The 22,295-nt window shown below is 40.8% G+C and overlaps 1 protein-coding gene across 9 annotated transcripts in view; it reads right to left on the bottom strand.

Annotated features, from left to right (window-relative positions):
• The window catches only part of UNC13B (unc-13 homolog B), a 212,485-nt gene that overhangs the window by 59,808 nt on the left and 130,382 nt on the right, over nt 1–22,295 (bottom strand). For all 9 annotated transcript variants that reach the window (XM_040540269.1, XM_040540270.1, XM_040540271.1 and 6 more), the window contains 5 exons: nt 14,752–14,979; nt 14,309–14,450; nt 3,768–3,937; nt 2,881–2,996; nt 643–806 (listed from right to left, as the gene is read on the bottom strand). In XM_040540269.1, the coding sequence (XP_040396203.1) occupies nt 643–806; nt 2,881–2,996; nt 3,768–3,937; nt 14,309–14,450; nt 14,752–14,979 (820 nt within the window). The remainder of the gene's footprint in view (nt 1–642; nt 807–2,880; nt 2,997–3,767; nt 3,938–14,308; nt 14,451–14,751; nt 14,980–22,295) is intronic.

The following is a 22,295-nucleotide window of genomic DNA, read 5'->3' as shown; positions in this document are numbered from 1 at the left end:
AAGCACAGCATTACTAGTCCTTAAGCAGAATGGCTAATCCCAAATCCAACTAAAAGTACAGTGACAAGAAAAATGCTCTTGACGATCAAGAATTGCATGAGCCTAGATCCCAACAGGACAAATTAGTGCTCCGTTACTCAAGCTTCCTGTAAATCCCTCCAGCAGTACCTGGGAAAACAGTGATTTCTCAGGACTGTATCAATTGCCACTATAAACCTGTAGGACAAACGGTTTCACAAAATCTCTTCCCTTCTCATGTCATCAAAAAACTTTAGTGGGACCCTTTTTAATAGCAGATTTTTCAAATAGAGATTTTAGACTCTTAAAACAAGAATAAGCAATCAACAATAAAGTACAGTCATTTACACTCACAAAGTTGGTGTAATTCTTTAGAATTAGTTTTAAAGGTAAAGGTAAACTGCCCAGATGGAGCCTAAAGTCTGGCACTTTGTCAGACAATAACTTCTTGACTTTGAGGAATCAGCGACTGAGACATGCAGTCACTTTCTGCTCACAGTAAGCCCCTTAAGGAGTAGCTGTTAATGTTAATAGTATTCCATTACCAAGACATTTCATCTTAACAGTCACATCAATTAGATACAATGAATATCTGCACTAAAGACAACACCAAATGCATCTTACGTCATGGCCTGGTATATTGATTCAATGCCGTAACGCATTGCAAATTCATCCACAATCTCTTGAGCTGTCTCATCAAAATACACCTTCCAGGCATCATCTCCTTTGGCATCAGGGATCTTCACCACTCCGCTCCCTTGCACATCTGTGAGATGGTGAAAGAGGTTCTGAAATACAAAACAGGAAAGAAATTATATGCAAAGCTGCTGAAGCTGCCAAGTGAGTTTCACGACCGGCTTGGAATTGCCAAGAAGGAGGCACTAACGCACATTTCTTTGCTCTCCTCCCTCTTTCCTTCTCCCCACCCAGTATGTATTCTTGTGCTTTGACTTGCTTTTCTTCTTGCATGCTCCCAGCTGAATTTTTCCACACACATACCTACAATTTTAACCACCCAACATTGTGAATGATGCAGAGGAGTGCTTCAATGCAGTGAAGTCAGACTAATTAGTTTCCTGAAACCTACACACTTCTGTCCTCAAAGGAATGACTTAACATGGACAAGCTATTTAAGCCAGCTGAGGTAACAGCCCTGTATCAGCTTTGTAATTATTATTATACAGTGGAACAGTCCAAATATTTTTTTTTTTAAAGGACATCCTTAAAATCACCTTTAACAACTGGACACTTGCATTATTGTTCATCATAACATTTTGCTTTATCTAACACTGGAAAGCCTTTCAAGCTATTATTGCTGTGGAGAAATTGCAATTCAGTTCAGTGGGTTTCTCAGTAATCCTCAAATTTATGTCACTTACAGATTTCATCAGCTTTTCAGACAGCTGGCTCCCCGGTAGTAAGGGATGCAGAAGTCTAATGATCTAATTAGGAGCTAGAAGACACTGCTTTACACTACTATTTTTCCTCATTAAATTATTCTAGCTGTAAATCATCTTCATTTTATGATGTACAAATGAAAGAAGGTGATACTTTAAAAGAGACATACTTGCAAAAATGAGGGGAAGCAAGTGATCACGCATCAGAAGGATAAAAATGAAATCGATTACCAAGCAGAAGCAGTCACTGAATTAAAAAACAGCAAAAACTATATCTTGAAGAACACAACACAGCCTACTAAAAGAAACTGATGTTCACTTAAGCTTAGTCTGTCTCTTTCTTGGTAAGGCCAAAAGACACTGCAGGGATCATCAAACCCATTGTCTGGAAAAAAATGTTGTTCCTGTAGCTGAACATTCGTCCCTGTGACACATCTGTCCTTTTCTAATCTGAATTTGCTTAAACTTCACTGGACCTTGTGATATTCGTATTTATAAGGTGAAAGAGGCTATTGCTACTCTTCACTATTCAGGCACTTAGAGACTAATCCTGTCACATGCCTTGCCCTTGATAAAACAGACTGGGCACCACGAATCACTCAGACATTTTCATAAGTCTTCTCTGAATTCCTCCCAACTTCTACAGCTCTGCCTGCTCATCTTAGTCCATCTTGAGATAGATCAGTACCCAGCAACCACAGCTTATCTTCCGTTCCCTAATAATTGTTCATAGTTACACACCAGTGGTACGAGGAATTTATACCAACAATAACTGCACTGCTCAAAGGCCAGATTCAAAACCCTATCCCAAACAGAATTTACTCAAAAAGCAGCTAAGGTAGAAAATGTAACTTTTTATATTATAGCCCACCATGCATCACAGACCAACTGTCCAGGTGGAAACTGCAATGATATAACTGCCCCTTGCTGCAAGCAATACACAAGCAGTTCTGTTCACAATGTTCAAAGACAAGTAGCAGGAAAAAATACAGCATCTCCTGTGGAAATGCTGCATATCTGGGATCCCAAAAGGAATGTGCAATGTTTAATTCTGAACCAGATGGCTCTGGGCTGGAGTTTGACATTTAAAAGGCTTTCCCTAAAGAAAGACACAGGTATAGTACATACTGAACACATCAGCTAAGGAAATTCCGAAGTTTCTTCATGTTATACTAGTGGGGTCTATGAGTTGGACCACTGTCTGATCACTGCCTGACAGCAGCACAGCTGTGGCAGTGGGACAGACTGAGCCAGCCAGCATTCAGCATGGGGGCGTGCCTAAAGCCTTCCTGGCCTTCTGTACAAACACAGATCTGATGATTCAGTGACTTTCCAGGCCTGTGGAGCAGGGAAAAGAAGGCTCACCTAGGGCAAGAAGGAACATTCTAAGGAAAAAGAGGTCAGAAAACTGCTGCTTTGACAGAAATGAGGAACATCACAATGAATGAGCTGAACTGCTCCTTACCTCATGAAGGCAGGTGTACTGAATGTGATATGGAGCCACTTTCTCCTCACCTTTGATCTCCACATTAATTTGCAGACGGATAGCCCCAGACACCGCAGACTTATCTGTTCTTTTCTCTAGAAGGAAAAACCATCAACAATTACATGCATTTTTCACATTCAGAGCACAGTCATCTTTGGTGGCAACTCTGTAACAGAAACTGCTGGAAGCTCAGGCTGAATTTGTGGTTAATATTACTGTGGAGATAACTTTCTGACTTTTTTCTTTCAAAACATTAAAAACTAAGTAGATATCAGCAAATCACTGACATATACTCTAGATATGACACATCTAGCTAGAACAACATACACTTTACAAATAAGCCAGCCCTTCTGAGAGCACATGCTACAGGGTCCCTGAGCTTCGATCCAGTCAGCTGAACTAGAACCACCAAGGAATGTACTGCAAACCTTTCTAAATAAAGACTCAAATGACAGCAAGCGAGGGAGTTCAGTATATCACACACACAGCCAAGACAAGGTTTTACCAAGGCCACTTAGAAAATGCCAGTATGTCAGGAAGATGTTGCTCAGATCCATTTTCTAAGGATACAGCTGACTGATGTGAAATTTGTTCCTTACTTCCAGCCCTGCTCCAAGCATTTACCCATTCTACCTTCCAGTGCCTAACAAGAGAAAAAACATCACTGTTCTGACAGGCTATACTACTGAACTTCATTTTAACTGGGACAAAAGCCTTGCAGCTGCTCTGCAGCATCATCATGCCCCTTAAAATCACCTAGTCAAGCAGGCTTTTTTTTTTTGTCCTTTCTTGCAAACTGCCCAGATAGTTCTCACATGTTCCCAAACTAATACATGACATGTTTTCAGTCCCAAAGCACCACTCACCAAGGTTGTACCACACATCCATTTCACCACTCAGCGTACGGACTTCAATGATTGTCTGTCCCAGGAAATCATCCGACTCACGCTTCAGCCTCTGTTTGACACGAGACTTGATGTCATCGTCTTCATCCCACACTCGCACCTTGATCCGGTCAGAGGAATTATGGCACTCACTGAGAACAAGACAAATATAATACTGAAGAGCTCATAATGTAGCTGACATTTCTAAACGCTTTACATTCCCTTTGACCTGCTTGCCTAACGACAGAGCAATGCATAAACAAGATATAAACAAACAATTACTTTATTTAAAAGCGTAGAATCTGATAGGAACCATACAACATTTTTTTGGTGAACTCTAAATGCTCCTGTGACATGTTAGATACTGCACTTCAGATGCACACTGAAGGAGAGTGCCCTGACCGCAGCCACCAACTTCAGACTTGCTACGTGGCAGTGAATCCTCTGCTCTTCCTCACTCTCAGGAGCAGCTCCCCGAACTGAGGGATTCATTTCATTGTTGCTGTTTTTGCTGTGAAGCTTGCAAAAGCTGGATGATAGCTAGGCTAGTAAACTCAGCCTGCACTCCCCCAAAGAAACACTGATAAGCATCACATTGTTTTCTGATAGCCCTCCCCATACATGGTCTCACGTTGGGCTGTATGTGTTGAAGGCTACTTCTGTTTACACACGTGCAGTGTCTAGGACAGCATGGTCAACACCTATGACAAACACTTTTCATGCTCTTTTTTAATAAAGAAGATAAATAGCCCAGGTGAAGGTAGTTCTCTTACTTCAGAACAGTCACAAAGCAGTAGTGTGTTAATGTACAATACACTATATTCAGATGATACAAACATTACCTGTGCGTGGGATGAAAGGGTGGGATACATTAGTTGCAAAGTTGGTATTTAATTACTGGAATTGATTTTGCCTATTATTCACAGCTGAGACTGACACTTTCCCCATGTCTTAGGCAGATCAGTAAAGACATTTCCATTAAAAAAAGCATTTTACTGTTTGCTGAACCTGCACCCTTCAGCCTAATGCACAGGCAGAATTTGCAGCCCCCTCTCTTTGTAGGTGCTCATAGACCTTTTGTAGACACAAACAGGCTCCTGGATGTCAGAAGTGGGTAAAAAGACCTTATAATAAAAGCTCTGCTCATTTACAGGTCATGCAATACAATAAAGCAATTTGAATGCTCACATGAGACCATGACAAGGGTGATTTACTCACCATAACCACTACAAATGTCTGCCCTCAAGGAAATAAAACCTATGAAAACAGGCAACTTCTGCTGAAGGCCTGTTTTCCAGACTTTTGAACATTAACGTGCTGCATCTGTTGCTAAGCAACAGGGAGAAGGAAGAAACGGGTCAGAAGAGATCTGCTAAGCCCGGTCAATAGGATATGGCAGTGACTGGTATTTGCATGCTCCTTACGAAGAAACCATTTGAGATCTTATTGCCACTATTGTGATTCAGGACTGCTTAACAGACAACCCTGCAACTTCTAGTGATTTTTCTAGCGAAGAGGGATATCTGGGAATTACTGTTGTGAAAGTTAGGAGCAATTCTAGGCAGTTTTGATCACTGGCAGAAAGCATCCTTGTTTCCTTCCTTCTCTGTGCAATCAAAGCTGTATTTAGAGATCAGAAGAAAGAAGGTTCAATGTTTCTCCCCTTCTTCCTCCTCAACTTCAAGGATGTTTTCCTTTGGAAAAAAAAAAAAACATGCAGCAAGTGTTCACAAGCAGGGAATGCTTGGACTGCTGCTGTCTGTAGCTCTCTGGTTTATCTGAGTGCATACCGGCAACACAGCATAAGCACATGAAAGAAATCCTCTGTTCCTGACACAGTACACTAATGTACATCCTGGCAGTACCTTAGAAGTTCAGAAGGACACATGTGCCTAAAAACACAGATCAGTACACAGTGGCATTTACAAAGCACCAACAAGTTAACCCCTGACTTCTTCAGACCTCACCTTCTGGCACTGCGGTTCTTTGTTGAGACAGCTTTGATCTTACTTTTCTTTGCTACCAGTGTTCAAAAACTTGCTCTTTCCTTTAGGAAAACACTTACTGTTTAGACCTAAATCTACTTTAGGTTCCACATGCATTGTCCCACACTCCCCAGGTGGCTATCATCCTTCACTTGGGCTGCAGCAGCATAACTCACTGCTAAGTGCCACACAAAACTTTGCAGTAGCATTTGCTGAGCTACTGGAACTTTTACTTTACGCCACTCCTCTTCGTTTTTAAGAGACCAGTCAATTCATATTTCTCATGCTGCTCCCATGCCAGAGAGAGCGCCTTATCACTCGCTTACAGCAGCTGAAAGACTTGGGTTGGTGGCTTACCTATAAAACATCTCCAACTAGAGCCTGTAGGAACCACAGTCCTTGTTTTCAGTGAAAGAAGACAGTTGAGTCAACAACAGTTCACCTTCTAGAGCACACCTCAAAACAGAACCACAAATATTGGCCTACTTAAGCTTAACTGCTAACAGGCTTTCTAGCTAATAAAAATAGCATCTGATTAGTGACAGCATCCTGGCTCCATAAGACTGTGGCTGCACATTCTGCTGCTAGAAACTTTGCCCTTCATTACTATAGGAGCTGGCAAGTTTCTAAAGATGCCTGCCCTACTTCTTGCTACATTTTTGTGAAGAGTGGTTTCCTAACAATGTGTGCATACATGTGTCTGCCCAGTCTGCCCCACAGCTGAGCTCCCACAGCTTTCCCAAGAGGATGCAAAGAAGAAACTCTTTGAGACCTTGTCATAGGGAAGAAACTATCAAACGTGTTCATGCCCATTTCATAGTGTGAGGAGCTGGAAACCAGGTTCTCTTTGTTACATGACTCAGAAAATGACTTTTTCTTTTGTATCTACATTCTTCTGATGTTTGCAGTCGTGCCATTTTATGTTAAAAAAAGTTACTTTGATACTTCAAGGTATCAAAGAAACATTTTCAGGAAACAGCACACTAAATCTGCAAGAAAAAATTAAAATTGTGAATTTCTTTCCATGAAGTTTTCCTACCTAAAGCCAGTGGTTGCAGGAGCAGTGGAACCAGCAGAGTATGGTTCTACTGACTTGCTCCCTATCCCACACTCTATCTCCAGCTCTTCTACCACATTCCCCCTTGGCCTTCCCCAGCCTCAAACATATCCCCCCTGTGCTGTCAGTGCTCTGACATCTTCCCATGCCCAGCTATCAACTGGGCTGAGGGGAAACAACACAAAGTTGCTGTTACTTCTGATGCCTGTGCACAGTGCCATGCTGATACATGCACACTAATCAGTATATTGGTGGCTAAACATAAAAGACAACTCCAGAATTTACATTATAGTCTACCACAATGAAGTTAATAATTTGTATGCCTCTAATCTAGCTGAAACTTCTAACAATCACTTTCTACGTTTTTTAATAGCTTTGAGACCTCTGCCTGTCTATGAATGTTGGCCCAAACTCGCTAAGAAGCTGTCAGAGGTCTGGGACAGAGTAAGGCATGTGCATCCTGTCCTCCAAAAAAGCAGGCAGAAAGTAAAAGAAACATCTAAAAATGACCCTAATATTTTCAAGTCAGTGATTTGTACTCTGATGTGGGGAAAAAAAAAAAGACATTTGTGCTGAATTGGTTAATCAGTTGTTGCAGGATTCTTACTTAACCTCCCACTGCTGGAATGCTAGAGGGACATGGCAACCCTCATGAGGGTACAGCAACCTCGAAGGTTTGCAAGGTTCTACCAGAAGACATACAAAGTTTACACCCATAAAACTCTGTCCAGCAGATTACAAAACAAACAAACCAAAAAATAAAAAAATTAAAAAAAAAATAAGGATAATAAGTTTAGAGCACAGTGAGTGCCAAAATGAAAAGCTGTATCCTTCTGACACCACTAGTTCGTATTGGAGAATCTACAGTCATGAAGAGAGAGAGTCTGGTAAATACCCATAAGGGTTTTTTAATGCCCATTTGTGTCACATCATAGTGGATTTATGTGGCAAGGGTTTGGTAGCAGGGGGCTGCAGAGGTGGCTTCTGTGAGAAGAATCCAAATGATTCTTCTTATCCATGTCAGATAAGGGCCTGTTTCAGCAGGCTCCAAAGGGACATGGCTACTGCCCAGAGCCAACCCAATAAGCAATGTTTTTTTGTGCCTCTGGGTGAGCAGATTTAAGAAAGAGAAAAAAAAAAAAACCTGCTGCACCACAGCAGCTGGGAAAGTGAGGAGTGAGAACCAGCTCTGCAGCCCCGCAGGTCAGTGCAGCAGGAGGGCAGGAGGTGCTCCAGGCACACAGCGGCAGTTCCCCTGCGGCCTGTGGAGAGGCCCCTGGTGGAGCAGGCTGTCCCCCTGCAGCCCATGGGTCCCACATGGAGCAGATCTCCACGCTGCAGCCCGTGGAGGAGCCCCCAGTGGAGCAGGTGGATGTGGCCTGGAGGAGGCTGCGGCCCATGGAGAGCCCCCGAAAGAGCAGGCCCCGGGCCGGAGCTGCAGCCCGTGGAGAGGAGCCCACGCAGGAGCAGGGGGTCTGGGGGGAGCTGCCGCCCGTGGGGGACCCGTGCTGGAGCAGTTTGCTCCTGGGGGATGGACCCCGTGGTACGGAGCCGTGTGGGAGCAGTTCTTGAAGAGCTGCTGCCTGTGGGCAGCCCCCGCAGGCTCAGTTCGGGAAGGACGGCATCCCGTGGGAGGGACCCCACGGGGAGCAGAGGCAGAGAGGAACCGGGAAGGAGCAGGGGAGACCGCAGCACCCATTGCCCCCTGCATTGCTGGGGGGGAGGAGGTGGAAGAGGGTGGATGGGAGGAAGGTGTTTTTAGTTTCTTTTGTTTCTCACTTCTCTAGCTTTTTAGTAACAGACAATAAATTTTACTAATCTCCTTACACTGAGTCTGTTTTGCCCATCAGGATAATTGGTGAGTGATCTCCCTGCCCTTATCTCAACCCCTGAGCCCTTTCCATCATATTTTCTTCCCCCTTTTCCTATGAGGAGGGGGAGTGAGAGAGCCCTTTGTGGTGGAGCTTGGCTGCCCATCTGAGTAAAACCACCACACACATCCACATGGATATTTCTTTCCAATCAACTTCTCATCTCAAGAAAGGTGTTATCAGCACGTTAACCCTGCAGCATACACCCAGACCTCAGTTTCATTCCATTAATACTACCTTCAGACATAGATTTTCCATCTCTAAAATGCACTGCATAGATTAGAGAGGTAAGAAGCCAACACAACCCTATCATTCAACACACCCATTTCACATGAAGATGTTTTCTTAAACTATGTTGTTTTCTCATATCTTCTACCTGAAGAACAGGAGAGCCCAGAGGCCCCAGTGCAATCATGACTCTACTGTGTGCTTGGCAACTTACAGACAGGAAGACAGCCCCTGCTTTGTAGAGCTGACAGGCTAATGAAGACAAAAAGCAAGAAGCAGACATAGCAAGAACAAACGACTTAAGTGAGGGAGCAGAGGTATCAACAACATTTTGCAGATTTAAAAGTAGGTCAAGTCAAGCCCAGATTTAAGTAGTTTTGTTGTGCTTTGATAGTAAAAAAAAAATATTTATGGTTCAAAGAGTCTAGTGAATATTTATATAGCCATGTTCTCTGAGCAGTTTCCCTTCTGCACAATTGCAGTAAAGTTTCACAGTCTGGTGCAGAGAATATTTTATGCAGTGGTAGAGGACAGACAAAAAGGGCAGAGCAGCTTGCAGAAGTAGGGGATGAGAGTGCAGGAGGTGGGAAAATGCACAGGACAGAAGAACAGATCAGCAGGACTTCAGGACCTGAGAACATTTTAGCTTCTGAGGAGCAAAGTGCCAAAAAAAAAAATGGTTTTCTGGAAAATCAGAAAGAGTAGTTACAGTAATCAGTATGAGAAGCCCAACAAAGAGTTGTAACCATATACACTTCAGGAAATACACTTCAGGAAATATATACACTTCAGGAAATGGTCTGCCTGAAAAAGCAGGAAGATCTGGGTGTGGTTCAAATGAAAGCGTCTAGAAATGGCAGCATCCAACTGGGAGGTCTGCTGTGGCCAGCCTCAATGGGAATAGATGACAAAACTTTGCAGGACAGATGAATTTTTAAATGATACCAAGGCTCTTTAGTTAGGGAGAAAAAAAAAAGACAGCAAAAAAATACACTGAAAGCAAAGTCAGAGTGGTAAGAGAACAAGGCTAAAATCCTTAGCAGTTTATAAGTTAAGTGCATCAGCACAAGAATATGCCTTGAGATCCAGCTGTTGCTGTCTAAGAACAAAGAAATGAATTTTCTGTTCTTAGTTGCATGAAGCTTGTTTCTTAAGGGAACAAGTACAATCATTTTGCTGTTACCCAATGCTACAACACTGACTGCACGAATTAATCACGCGGCTTTCCTAACTACAAAGAGCAGACAAAGTGATTCTGAGCATTACATCCTTAGCTATATTAACTCAGCTTCCCAAAAGATGCTTGCCACGAGGCATCAACTTTAATTCAAATATAAATTTCACATTGGTCACTGAGCAGGGAAACAAGCAGGATTTCATCAGAGTGCCGTTTTGAGCATCTGCAGTACCTAGAGAATAAAGAAAGCAAGACAACCAAATGGTCCCTGCCATGCAATGAACAGAGGAGGCTGAGGTTTCAGAGTTCCAGTGACATTTATAAACATGGTGGTCTCCAAAGGTAAAGACTAAAAAACAACACTGAAACAATCTCATATAACCACAGAGATTACTGAAAGATGCTGAGCTTGATAACAAGCTCAGCAGGTGAAAGGAAAATTGAGCAACCAAATGGAACCTTTTGGGTGACAACGCAGTGATTAGCTATGCAATTGCACCATTCCAACGGCTTAACAGGAATGTATATCATCTGTGGCTCTGCATGTCCTAGTAAAATATTGGTTATCTGCTAGCAGGAGGCACCGCATTTACTTTAACTGAGTTAGTCTTCTGTAGTAAGAGAACAAACGTGCCTCTTGCAAACTGCCCACTGACAGTGCAATCTGTTCCAGGCAATGATTTCACACCCACCATTAATGCCTTGTGCACAATATATTCAGACAATACAACTTTAAGGGGATTTTACTTTAAAATGAGGGAGTCATTTTGTGCCTAAGCCAAGAAACCTAGCAAAGCCCTGTTTGCATCCAGTAACTTCTAGTGCTCATCATTTAAGACTGCGGTCCTTCCTAAAAAAAAGCTGGTATGGACAACAAATCTCTAGCTGAGCCCACAATTCTTCTATTCAAATGGAACTCTTAAAACCTGTCTACCATTGTAACTTGTTCAATTGGATGCTCAGCTTCAGCCTTTACAAAAAAAGAGAGATTACTAGAAAGCCAGTATTTTCTACCTATAGTCTAAATTATGTCTAAATGGAGAATTAAAGCCTTGTCTTAATTGCAGTGAAGATTGCAAAAATATCTTCCCTCTCACATTACTGGGCTGTTTCCTAGGGAAATGAGTGCATAGCAAATTTCTTTTCAAAGGTTCTGCATTTCAACACACTTTGTGAAAAATTACCAGCTAGATGGAGAAGAGATCTCCAAACTAGCTACCATTCTTGGAAAGTCGGCAGCCACCTGTCTCTTATGTACCCATCGACCCAGACAACGCAGAACCAATTGAAGATAGGACACACGCTGCTTTCTGTCCAGAGTTGAGGGCAAGAGAGGCTGAGGGCACAGAAGATAAGTCTACAGGGCAAATGAAGAAGGATACCTATTAGCCTGCTCAATATAGCTATAAGGAAAGGGATCTGGGATTACAACAAAACAGGAATGGAATGTAAAGCCAAGGGAAGCACAATTCATTAGTGCTTGCTGACACATTTATTTTTATTTTTATTTTTTATTTCAGCAATGTCTGGAGTCCCCTATCAAGCTTCATCCTGCCTGGCACCATATATGGGGAGTCTTTGCATCAAGCCTGCAACACTTTGAACTGAGCAGAAAGATCAGCTCCTTGTATTTTCATAAGTCTTCAAACTTCAATGAAAGACAAATTCTCTGTAACGTATTTCCTAAAGGTAAGGATGAAAATATATAAAAAGATGATTTTCAGAAAGAAACAAGACACCTGCTTGGTGATGAACATGCTCCAAGAACTGGTCATTAATCTAAGCAGAAGCCCAAGGGACATAGCCTACTAATGACCTAAATAGTGCTTATAATGAAAACCCAAAGTCTTTTCAACCTTGTCTTTTCTAAAATACAGTTCTAAATTTAGACTTCCAAATTGGGTCAAAACTACCACAACATCTCCTTAAATATGGCTTTAAGTTAATGTACTTTTCCTTCCACCACTGTAAATAAGCACAAAGAAGCTATTTCAAATAGTTATTGCAGCCTTAAAATTTTTAAAACTTGTTTAAGCAGCTTTTAATAAACTTTACTGAGTCTGTGGAAATTATTGTATTGCTCAGCTGTTTGCAATCTGCCTCAGCTTATGTCATGGATTACAATAGCACTACGACAACTAATACACACAGGTTTTTGATTCCATAACCAACTTTTGAAAAGATGGTGGAATTGTGATCCCATAAAAGACACTGGGCACCTAATGAACATCAGCTGCAAACAAATCTGTCCAACAAGCCAAGCAGTAGAGGAACAGCAATTACTAACCTATACATTACTGACCTGACCTCTCTCTACTTGTGTATCTTACACCCACTGAAATATTTTAGTGTTCTGAACATCAGACTTTTCATGTGTCTGCTGTTAGGTAGGCTTTTAATAACTACCACAACATCTTTCTCCCACTGTAACAAGTTAACTTTAAATAATAAACACATGCACCCTCAACCCTCAAAACTGAGCACCTCAATTGTCCTCGTAATCTCTTGTAAAAAAGCTTGGTAAGTAATGGGTATTGTTGTCATGCATATGTGGATTTAACTTTCCATTGGATTATGGACGGTAGAAGATTTCAGCAATTTTAAGAGTAGTAAGCTCTAAAAAAATGACCCATACACAGGGAGAAAAAAAAAAAAAAAAAAAAACAACAAAAAAGGCATGTAAAAAGACTGGCACTGCACACACTTCTAAATGACTCTCCTCATCCAGCATATGTTCAGCTTTGACATCAACCAATGAAACAACACATGGATGCCAGTACTGAGTGATCTCCTGCATTTGATCTGGATACAGTCATCATTTCATTTACCTCTTCCTGCTATTCCAAGGCAATTAAAGCAACCACCTAGACACAGATAAGATTCAAAGTAGCATCAACTCGAATGCCCAGCAGCATATTATCTGCTGAATCATAGACACAGATAAAATCTAAACAGCAGCACTATTAAAACTGTGACATTTATCATGTTGTGCTATCTATCTTTAAACATAGTATTTGTTGAAGCTCCTAAAATTAGAAGGGAACACACTGCAAATACCATGGTAACTACTTGGCATGGTAAATCAAGGTCCTTAAGGCTCCCACACAGACTTGCTGCTATTGTGACTAGAGTTAACCAAATGGCATCTAACCATACTTACTACTTACCAAGAAGTTCCATTACTGTGGATTAAAGTAAGAATAAACTTAATAAATAAATAAAAGCCCAAGAGCTTACTCTCTCAAAATAGCACTGAGATATTTCTGATGTTAATGAGGATCTCAAAACTACTTTAAAATAATTTTGTTTGGACTGTGCATTTTAAAGACAAAGTTAGATTGATATAAGCTTGATTTTAATATATAATTTCAGCTTGCAGAGAGCTCACTTCAAGCAGTTTAGGGAAAAACAAGGAGGGGGAAAAAACGAGAAGAAATAAAGATGTCTGTGGTTGAAAGAGATCATCCAGAATCTTCAGAAACTACTTACCCAGTAGATTTCATATCTCCCTTTTGTGTTGTATTGTGTTCAATGATAAATTGAGGGTAGTGTTTACTTATTCAATAAAAGCAGGATGGAATAATACATTCTTCAGTCTTTTGAGCATATTTGATACTTAAAAAAAAATGTGCCTCCAGCCTTTCTTTTCAATTCAGACATGTATACATTGCTCATCTTGAAAGCAGATAATCCCTCTAGTTCTTGTTACACTGATTTTCCTGAACTAAAGGGAGAGATGGTAGTGTTGCAGACAAGTGGCAAACAAATAGCTACCTTTAATCTTTGTTGGTCAAACACCAATAGTAAGTCACAGCAGCAGGTCACAGAAAGTTTGCTCAGCCTTTTATACAAACTTCACTCTTTTATATTCCAAAGAATTTTGAAACTACTTCTATTATACAGGAACAAAAGTCACCAAGTTAAAGATTTTCCTTTCTTTATCTTTCTCTAGAAACATTAATGTAAGAATGCTCACAGAGCAGACAATTTATCTATACAAAAGCAAGAAAGATGAAGTGGACAAGTGTGCACTATGTACATTATTACAGACATCAACCCTCCAGAACACAACACCAAGCAGAAGTGAAACCTTCATACATTACAGGCAGTGTGGGATTGCATTCTGACAAAGACGGCATAACTGTCAAAGTAAAGATCATACAAACAGGCAAAACAGGGGTAAGAGTCCTTGTAAGAGTACTTACAAATAAAACTTCTCTTCCCAAACAGGGTTAAGATTCCCAAAAATTGTTTTTGTCCTCTTCTTTGTTTTACCAACTTGAACAGTTACATATGGATCGCTGGAACCAGTCTTGTCTTTGGCTTGCAGACCCTGAGCACACATCACTGGAAACAAAAAAGAAGGGTTATCACCATTCGCCAATAATACTGTGTCCACACACCACATGAAGCAGCAAATCAGCCTGGCAAATCAGCCTGGCCAAAGAAAGAGGAATATCACTCATTAAGTTTTTCTGATGAGCCTCAGCTCATGGTACATTACAACACCTGGGGCAGGAGCATCTCCACTTGCTACCTGTACTCCAAGCAGAGAGGGGGAAGTCTGCTCTTTCTAGCTTCACACCAACTCTTCCTTACCTTAGGGCCCCAAGCAAGAATGATGGAACCTGTGCCTCCCTTCACTCACCTGTGATCGTGATCTTTGCTGACCATTTTGAGGTGCCATCAAGAACGCTCTGCTTCACCGTCTTCATCTGCTGGGCATGTGTCAATTTGCTCTCACAGAACACATCTCTAATCAAGTCAAAGATCTCTGGCTTGTTTCGCTCACGGATTTTCATACGATCTTTCATGGCCATGATGAAATTCTGGGTTCTGTCTTCAGCTCCATGCTTTGAGCTCTTCTCTGCTGCTCCTGTGCATCAGGAAGTAAACAATGCTCATCAGAAACAGGCAAACACACCAAGTCATGCTTCATTGAATAGGTGGCAGGATCAAAGCCATGAGTTACCCTCCACATGATGCCTCTTACTATTGATGTTTACAGTCAACCCTCCATTTCAACATACATGAAAGAAAACTTGGACCACATACAGCTGGGAGGAGATAACGGAAGGGGAATGTCCATATTCTTCTATAATCTAGGATGAGATCGCTCTCCTGAAAAGAGGCTCAAGTCAAACACCATTGCAGTTGAGAAAGATCCAGAAACGAAGTTTACTGTAACAGCAGACATCAGCATGCCCCCTCTTCTCATCATTTTGCTTTAACAGAGGCCTCTGATCACTGGCATACCTCTTACAAATTTTAACAGTTAATTTAATTATGAGATAAGAATGCTCCCACAATCAACTATTCCCTATTCAATTCTGACAGCCGTGTTTGCTGTCAGAACTCAACCACAGACTGTTGTGTCAGATGTGAGGAATGAGTTAATAAAACCACTGATGTGAGCTAACAGGGCAGAAATGAAAGGGTGTGAAATGAAATACAGGAATCAGACTACACACTATCTTTCTACACACAGTCTGCATTTAAGGGATTTCAAGTTATGACCTTAAATCAGATATGGTTAAACCAAGACAAAAGTCCTGTGAACACATTCAGACATTATTTCAGTTTAGCTTAATATGCTTTTGCATGCTTGTTTTTTCTCAGATACCTTATATTAAGCCTTGTCCTAGAAAAATGACCTTCACCAGCTGTTCACCAAATACTGAATGAATTACCTTAAAAATGTGTTAAAGCAGGAGCAAGTCTGTGTAAAGGCAGCCATCAGTCACAAAGACACCCAAAAAATGTTTTCCTCTAGAATAAGTGCACAAATATGATATTTGGAGCACCTTAACACAAGTCCTTACTATTTTGCACACAGAGAGTTTCAGCAGTTAGTGACCAAACAGGGACAAACTTCTGTGAATACACCCTGATAAAGGACCCCCAGCAGTACATCATAACAGGGAACCTCGTTAGCAGGCTCAACAGCGTGCCCAGTGACTAACATTGCCTAAAGACATCTATTTCTAGGACCTTCAATCTAATACCTTTCACCGTTACTAAACTCACTTCAATAAAGAAACAAAACTCAATTATAACTTCCACCATCCAAACTGAAAAGAATAAAAACACAGTTTGGAACAGACTGTGACCACTGAAGTTTCAGAAGTTCATTAAGAACACTGCATACCAAGGTAAGCTATTAAAGACCTGGGTATAAAACAAGCCATAACTTTGCATTACCTGATAATTATTTTTTTCATTCTATTTGCTAGAGGCTTGATGTTCAGTATTCCATTTAGTACAATAAAATTTATCTGAGAAAAGGCCCCAGAGTTTCCTATTGTTGGCTTAAGATGAAATGAAATCAAAATACTGGAATTAATTATATAGTCCCTGCTGTCTTCACTCACCGGTGATGAAGAACTACCACTACCCAAAGTGATGCCTGTATCAGACAATCATCCAGCTGTAGACCCAACACTTATTAAAGGAATATGGAATTGAAATGATACCAGGGGCTATACTTTGAACTTCAGATAAGAAATGCTATTCAGCGTTACAGAACTAGGTCTTTCAGGGATGGAGGTGGACTCTGTACAGTATACACAGAGCTACAGAAACTGTAAGAGGCCAAGTTGAAAAAGTAGCTTTTCCTATGAGGAATTCTGAAATCTGTAACAATACCAAGAAAGGGCAGGACAGGGTTTGTTTCTGACCTGATCTTATGGTAATGAAGAACCAAACTCAAACATTAAGGGCTAGTGTCATAAATGAGTGAGTACTCTATTTCAGAAACATTTTCTAAAGAAATTATTAGCCAGGCAGCTTGCAAACATAAATGTTTCACTGCTGGTCACACAGATGGGACCAGAGGTAACACAATTTTGGAGCGTTGTGGTCTGCATCATTGCCTTAATGGCAAGCACTCCAGAAGCATCAAATAGGCTTTTGACAGCAAACATAGATAAATGGAATAATTGTTCATAATCTAAAAATATATTTCACATCTCCACTACCTCCAGAGACCTTGAATAGTGGAGCCATTCACCAAGACTTGCTTCAGGTCTAGCAGCTGCCCGTGGCATCCTGAATTACAGGAGATGCAAGCCATGCCGCACAGACCTCTAGACATCCCTCTTTCATCACCTCTAACGCTTGGCTCTGCTTCCTGACTTTCAGAGGTAACTGCCCATCTCCATCCATGCTTCTCCCCCACTCTGCCCAGATGATTTATCAGGAAAAAAGGCTCCAGTATTCCTTCACAGGAGAGAAATTTGTCTCCCTGCAGAGTTACACATGAACTGCAGTGCAAAAACCAGGATCAGACACTGTGTTTAACTACACAGACTAACAGAGTAAAGAACAGACAAACCCTCTGTCACAACAACATACCTGTTCTTAATTTTGACACCTGCTTGTTGGTACAAAACCACCATGGTTTCCACAATAACTATCAGAGGATTAACTACATAAAACATATGTCCTATAAACCCAATGTATGTCACTGCACTGGAAGGTCACGGGTGCTTCTCCTGCAGCTGAACTTGGATTATATTCATTCAGCTGCAAAAAAAGTTCAGGCCAGCGGTGCAGCTTTTCAAGTAGTTCTGTAAATGGCAATAAAAAGGCAAGGGACTATACAAGTACTGTGTATAGACATGTATAGTACCATATAAATGGTACTGGGCTTTCCTTATCTCTTCCTCCCTAGGAATGAATCACAAGTCAGTTTATAACTGGAAACAGAAAGCAAGTACGACTATAATGGGAATGGTATTGATACAGCCATTAGTAAACTGCCAGTGCTGTTATCTCATGCTTTAAGAGGAAAAAGTCAAGAAAGCAACACTAGCAGGATAGAAGACAGCTGTTCAGTAGGCGGATAATGCTTAGAAATTATATATTCATGAAACTTAAAATAGATATTCGAGTTTCAAATAAAGGTATCCTTCTTCCTTCTGTGCAAATATTTTCCTGCACAGGATTCTGGAAGCAAACAAGCATTCATCACCATGGTGCCTAATCATCATTCAACGCTGAAGCCAAGATGATTATCACAAGAGTGACTTATTGGTCTCCCTAACAGTCCACTCACAGAGCCAGTCTCTGGAATGCAATCTGTTCAGAGTGCAACACAGAGCTTTCTCATCCAAAACCCAACAAACATGCCAGACTTCCAGTTCTGAGTCAAAAAGTGCTGAACAGTTCCAGTGGTGAACCAAAGGCCCAGGAGACAAAACAGTACCAAGCGGGGCATTCAGCACCGCAGTCCTCATAGCTCATGGGAGGTTCACCAGGTTTGTTGCTCCAGTACACCATAAACCAGCACTAATATAACTAATCATACAACACAGATTTCATGTTCAACAGAAGTTTGAAGCTTGAGATCTCAATTCCTCATTTTTAAGATCTCCAGACAACCATATTTTGATATCCCAGGGTAATTTCTTTCCTTAGGTTTAACTGTAGTCTATTGAGGACTTAGATTAGCATCACTGCTGGGAAACAAGACATATACTTGCAGAAGCATAATACTAAGGCTTTCCAAAATGCTAGTCCAGAACTGTCCAACTCCCTTTTGTCAGTATCTCACTAGCATAATGTCCTTCCCTTCCATCCTCTTCCTAATTCTGCCTACTTCTCTGCATCCATTTCTCTGCATCCTACACATCCATCCTCAGCCATCATAAGGCTTCCTTTGATATCAACATTTCCCAACTGTCTGTATTTCAGTTAGTACTACACTGGTGCTCAGGGCAAGAGACAAAGCCCCCTTTTTTCAAAAGCTTTATATGCTATGAGGATAGATAAAAACCAACCAACCAAAGAAACCTCTCCATCCATATCCAGCCAAGCAAGAAAGGAATTGTACCCAAACAGCGGAGACCTCCAGTAACTCCAAGAACAGGTGAAAGATAAAGAGAGAGCATCTTCCCTAGAGCAAGTACTTATGATCTTACAATGAAAAGGTAAAGTTCTCGATCATCAGAATAGTATCCTGAAACTACCTAGAATACAGAAACTTAGTATTTTAACGCTCTCAGAATAACAGCTTGGTGCCAACAGAGCCATTAACCAGATGGCTGCAGTACACATGCCACAGATAATTCTATCCTTACTGCATTTCAAACATTGCCAATTCATGGAACAGCCTTGTTAAACTGATCTGCAAGGCATGTCCCATCACACAATACTTGAAACAAAACAAAACAAAAATGCTGAACCCTAAGAGCTGGGAGGCTGAAAGTTGCAGCTTTTGTTTTTTTGTTCTTAAAGAAAATTCAGATAGAAAATTGATACCTTTCATCTCTGTTGGGTGTCATTCCTTGGATGCAATGTTTCCTGGAAATACATTCTAAACACATTCTCAATTGCCTCCCAGACAAAGGTATTGAGGCATTTCCATAGACATGATGAACAAATTAGCTTCAATAGAGAAGCGGCACCCAATTTTACACAAATGGATTTTGTTTCAAACTGCAACAAAGCACTGCTGAATTTGAGTATCTTATTACTACAGTCCCACACGTTTGTTCGCTGTATCAGATACTCAGTTTCTTAAAATATAGATGGTAAGTAAAAAGCCCTTAGAAGAAGTAACCAAACTGAATTCTCATAGACTTGGGGAGAGAGATCCATTTATTTCCCACAGAAAAGCACTGAAGCATAGCAGATGGATAAACATCACATCCTGATTCTAAGGTCCCAAAGCATCTACACCAAAATTCAAAATATAGACAACAGAATTTGTGACCAGCCTGAAAATTCAATTTACTCCAATGCAACATTTTCAGGAAGACTTGCACAGACTTGAATGAAGATACATCCTGAGGCATTAAGACCCAATCAATAGAACTGTACTTGTTACCAGCCTGAAAACTCATTTTACTCTTCCAATGCAACATTTCCTGGAAGCCTTTATTAGATGCTCAGGTGATGATACATTTTGAGAACATGGATTTTTTTTTTTTATTGAAAAAAAAAAGAAAAAAAAACAAAAATCCCACCAGCAATAATAAAACTTCTTTTAGGAAGAAACCACTCAAGTTCACTATATGAGAAACTTCAGTCTCAGACTTATTGGATCTCCACACTATTGCCTGGGCTCCAGAAGCACCCATTTCTCATTCCTCAAGCACAGTCTATGCTCTTCAAACATATAAAAAAAATAATTAATTTTTCCCCATCTTTTTCTGGCCTTGTGGGTTCCAGTTAGAAGAATTTTAGCATGAACATGCCAAAAGAAAGAACGCAGTTTCCTGAAAAAGCCTTATACTAGATTTCTAGTATCAATAACATTTGTTTTCCCAGCCCAGCAGCACATCCACATATTGGCTGTAGTATTATCTTAATTTCCCAGCACTGTCTTTCCTCTGTCTTCTCTGCTTTTTAATTATACAATTGACGTTTTCAATTTCCCTTCTGTCTCCACCACAGACAATGATACCTATTACTCTCACATTGGTAGCTTCATAGCTCCAGCTCATGGTCTCTGCAACTCCTCTGTTCTGATGCTGGGCAGTTTTCAAATAACTGAGTCTGTGAAGTTTCGTGGGGCTGCATTCATTTGGTTTGTTATTGTTTTTACCTTTCTATGTGTTCTTCACCTGTTTTGAGCCCAGCACACTCTCATTTTCTTCCCCTCTGTGGTTTTTTTTGTTTGTTTTTTGTTTGTTTGTTTGTTTTAACTCTCCATGCTGGACTATCTTGTCTTTACAATTTGAAAGAGAATGTGAAAAGCAAACATCTGCAATCCAGTGAATAAAATAACAAGATATTATCTGATACTTCACTGTATCTGAAAAGCAGAGTTGGTTCCAGTTGCTACCTCTGTTCTACACAGAAGTGCACAGTCTTTTGCCATCATCACATCCCACAGCCCATTGCACAAACTTATTTAACTCCAACCAGAGATTAGATAAGCTGCCCCCACCGTTATTTTCCAGAGGCTGTTCCAGAGACTCCCTGCTCTCATCACTGAAGTTGTCTTGTAGCTTCCACCTTTAATTTTCTTGAAGCAAATTTATTCCATGTTTAATTTTGTAAATGGTAAGCTTAAACAGACCATTTTCCTCACTGTTGTACATCTCCCTCTTCCCCACCATACTTCAGGTATAAAAAGGTTCAAAGAAGGATTAGACAAATTTACAAAGCCGTCACTGGCTGCTATTAAACATAGCATCACAGCAGCTCTTCACTGCATGTCTTACACCTCTGCCTTGTGCTCCATCACATCCCTTTAGAAAGATGATATCGGGACAGTCCCAGTTTGGCTATTCTTAGGTTCCTGAAACAGCATCATTCCTGTCCTCATGTTCCACACTGCCAAGCCTCGCTTTTGAAAGATGAACAAGCAAACTCATATCTCACACAATTTCTCCATTACAATTGACCTCTGCCCAATACCCATCCCAGTCTGAAGTCCTCCTTCTTGCACATGTATTGCCACAGCTGCCCTCTGCAGGAATACTTTTTTCCTCTTTGTGATTAGTTAAACTTAGTTTTCCTTCTATTGTTTTTGACTTCATTGCTTCTCCTCCATACAGCTTTGTGCCTATTTCCTCACTGCTGCTCATGCAAGCCTAATTTTCTTTCCTCTGCTGTCAATAGCATTTTCCCATACTGAGATATCATGACTCCATCATGACACTGCAACATCATGGGTGTGCATCTGAATTAAGCCTGGATACACATATCAACAGCTTTTCATCTCAAATACTGAAAATCACAAGTTAGCATATGGTTCTGGTGAACTCTACAAACTTACCATAGATCATCAGTCCTAACTATGACTTATTTAAAACTCTGCACACATCAAAAATACAAGCAGCAACAATGTCTATGTAAGGTGTCACGATAAGCTTTAAGAAAAACGAGTGACCTATGATTCTTTAGTATCCCTTGCTGGATCATCCAGTCTGGCTTTTCCAAATAACTAGAGTCTGAGATAGGTACAGGATTTGACTCCCTATACTCCTATAATTGCTGACACGGATTTTCAATAAGCTGCTTTTTACATCGCTAACTTCTGATTCTTTCTGACTTCAAGCTGGAACACCAAAAAAAATCAAGAGTGAACAGAAGCAGCCCCACCTTCCTACTCAAGATTTAACACTTACACAGTGGAAACTTCTATTCCATTTAGGCTAAGATATTTTGCTCTCAAGCAGGAATATAAATTTGAGACCAAATCAAGAAACTGTTTTAGGAGCAAATAAAAAGAATCTGACT

Source organism: Cygnus olor, chromosome Z (genome assembly GCF_009769625.2).
Source record: "Cygnus olor isolate bCygOlo1 chromosome Z, bCygOlo1.pri.v2, whole genome shotgun sequence".
Lineage (NCBI taxonomy): Eukaryota > Metazoa > Chordata > Aves > Anseriformes > Anatidae > Cygnus > Cygnus olor.
Note: the sequence above shows the minus strand (reverse complement) of the source record. Positions and strands in the feature narration are given on the sequence as shown.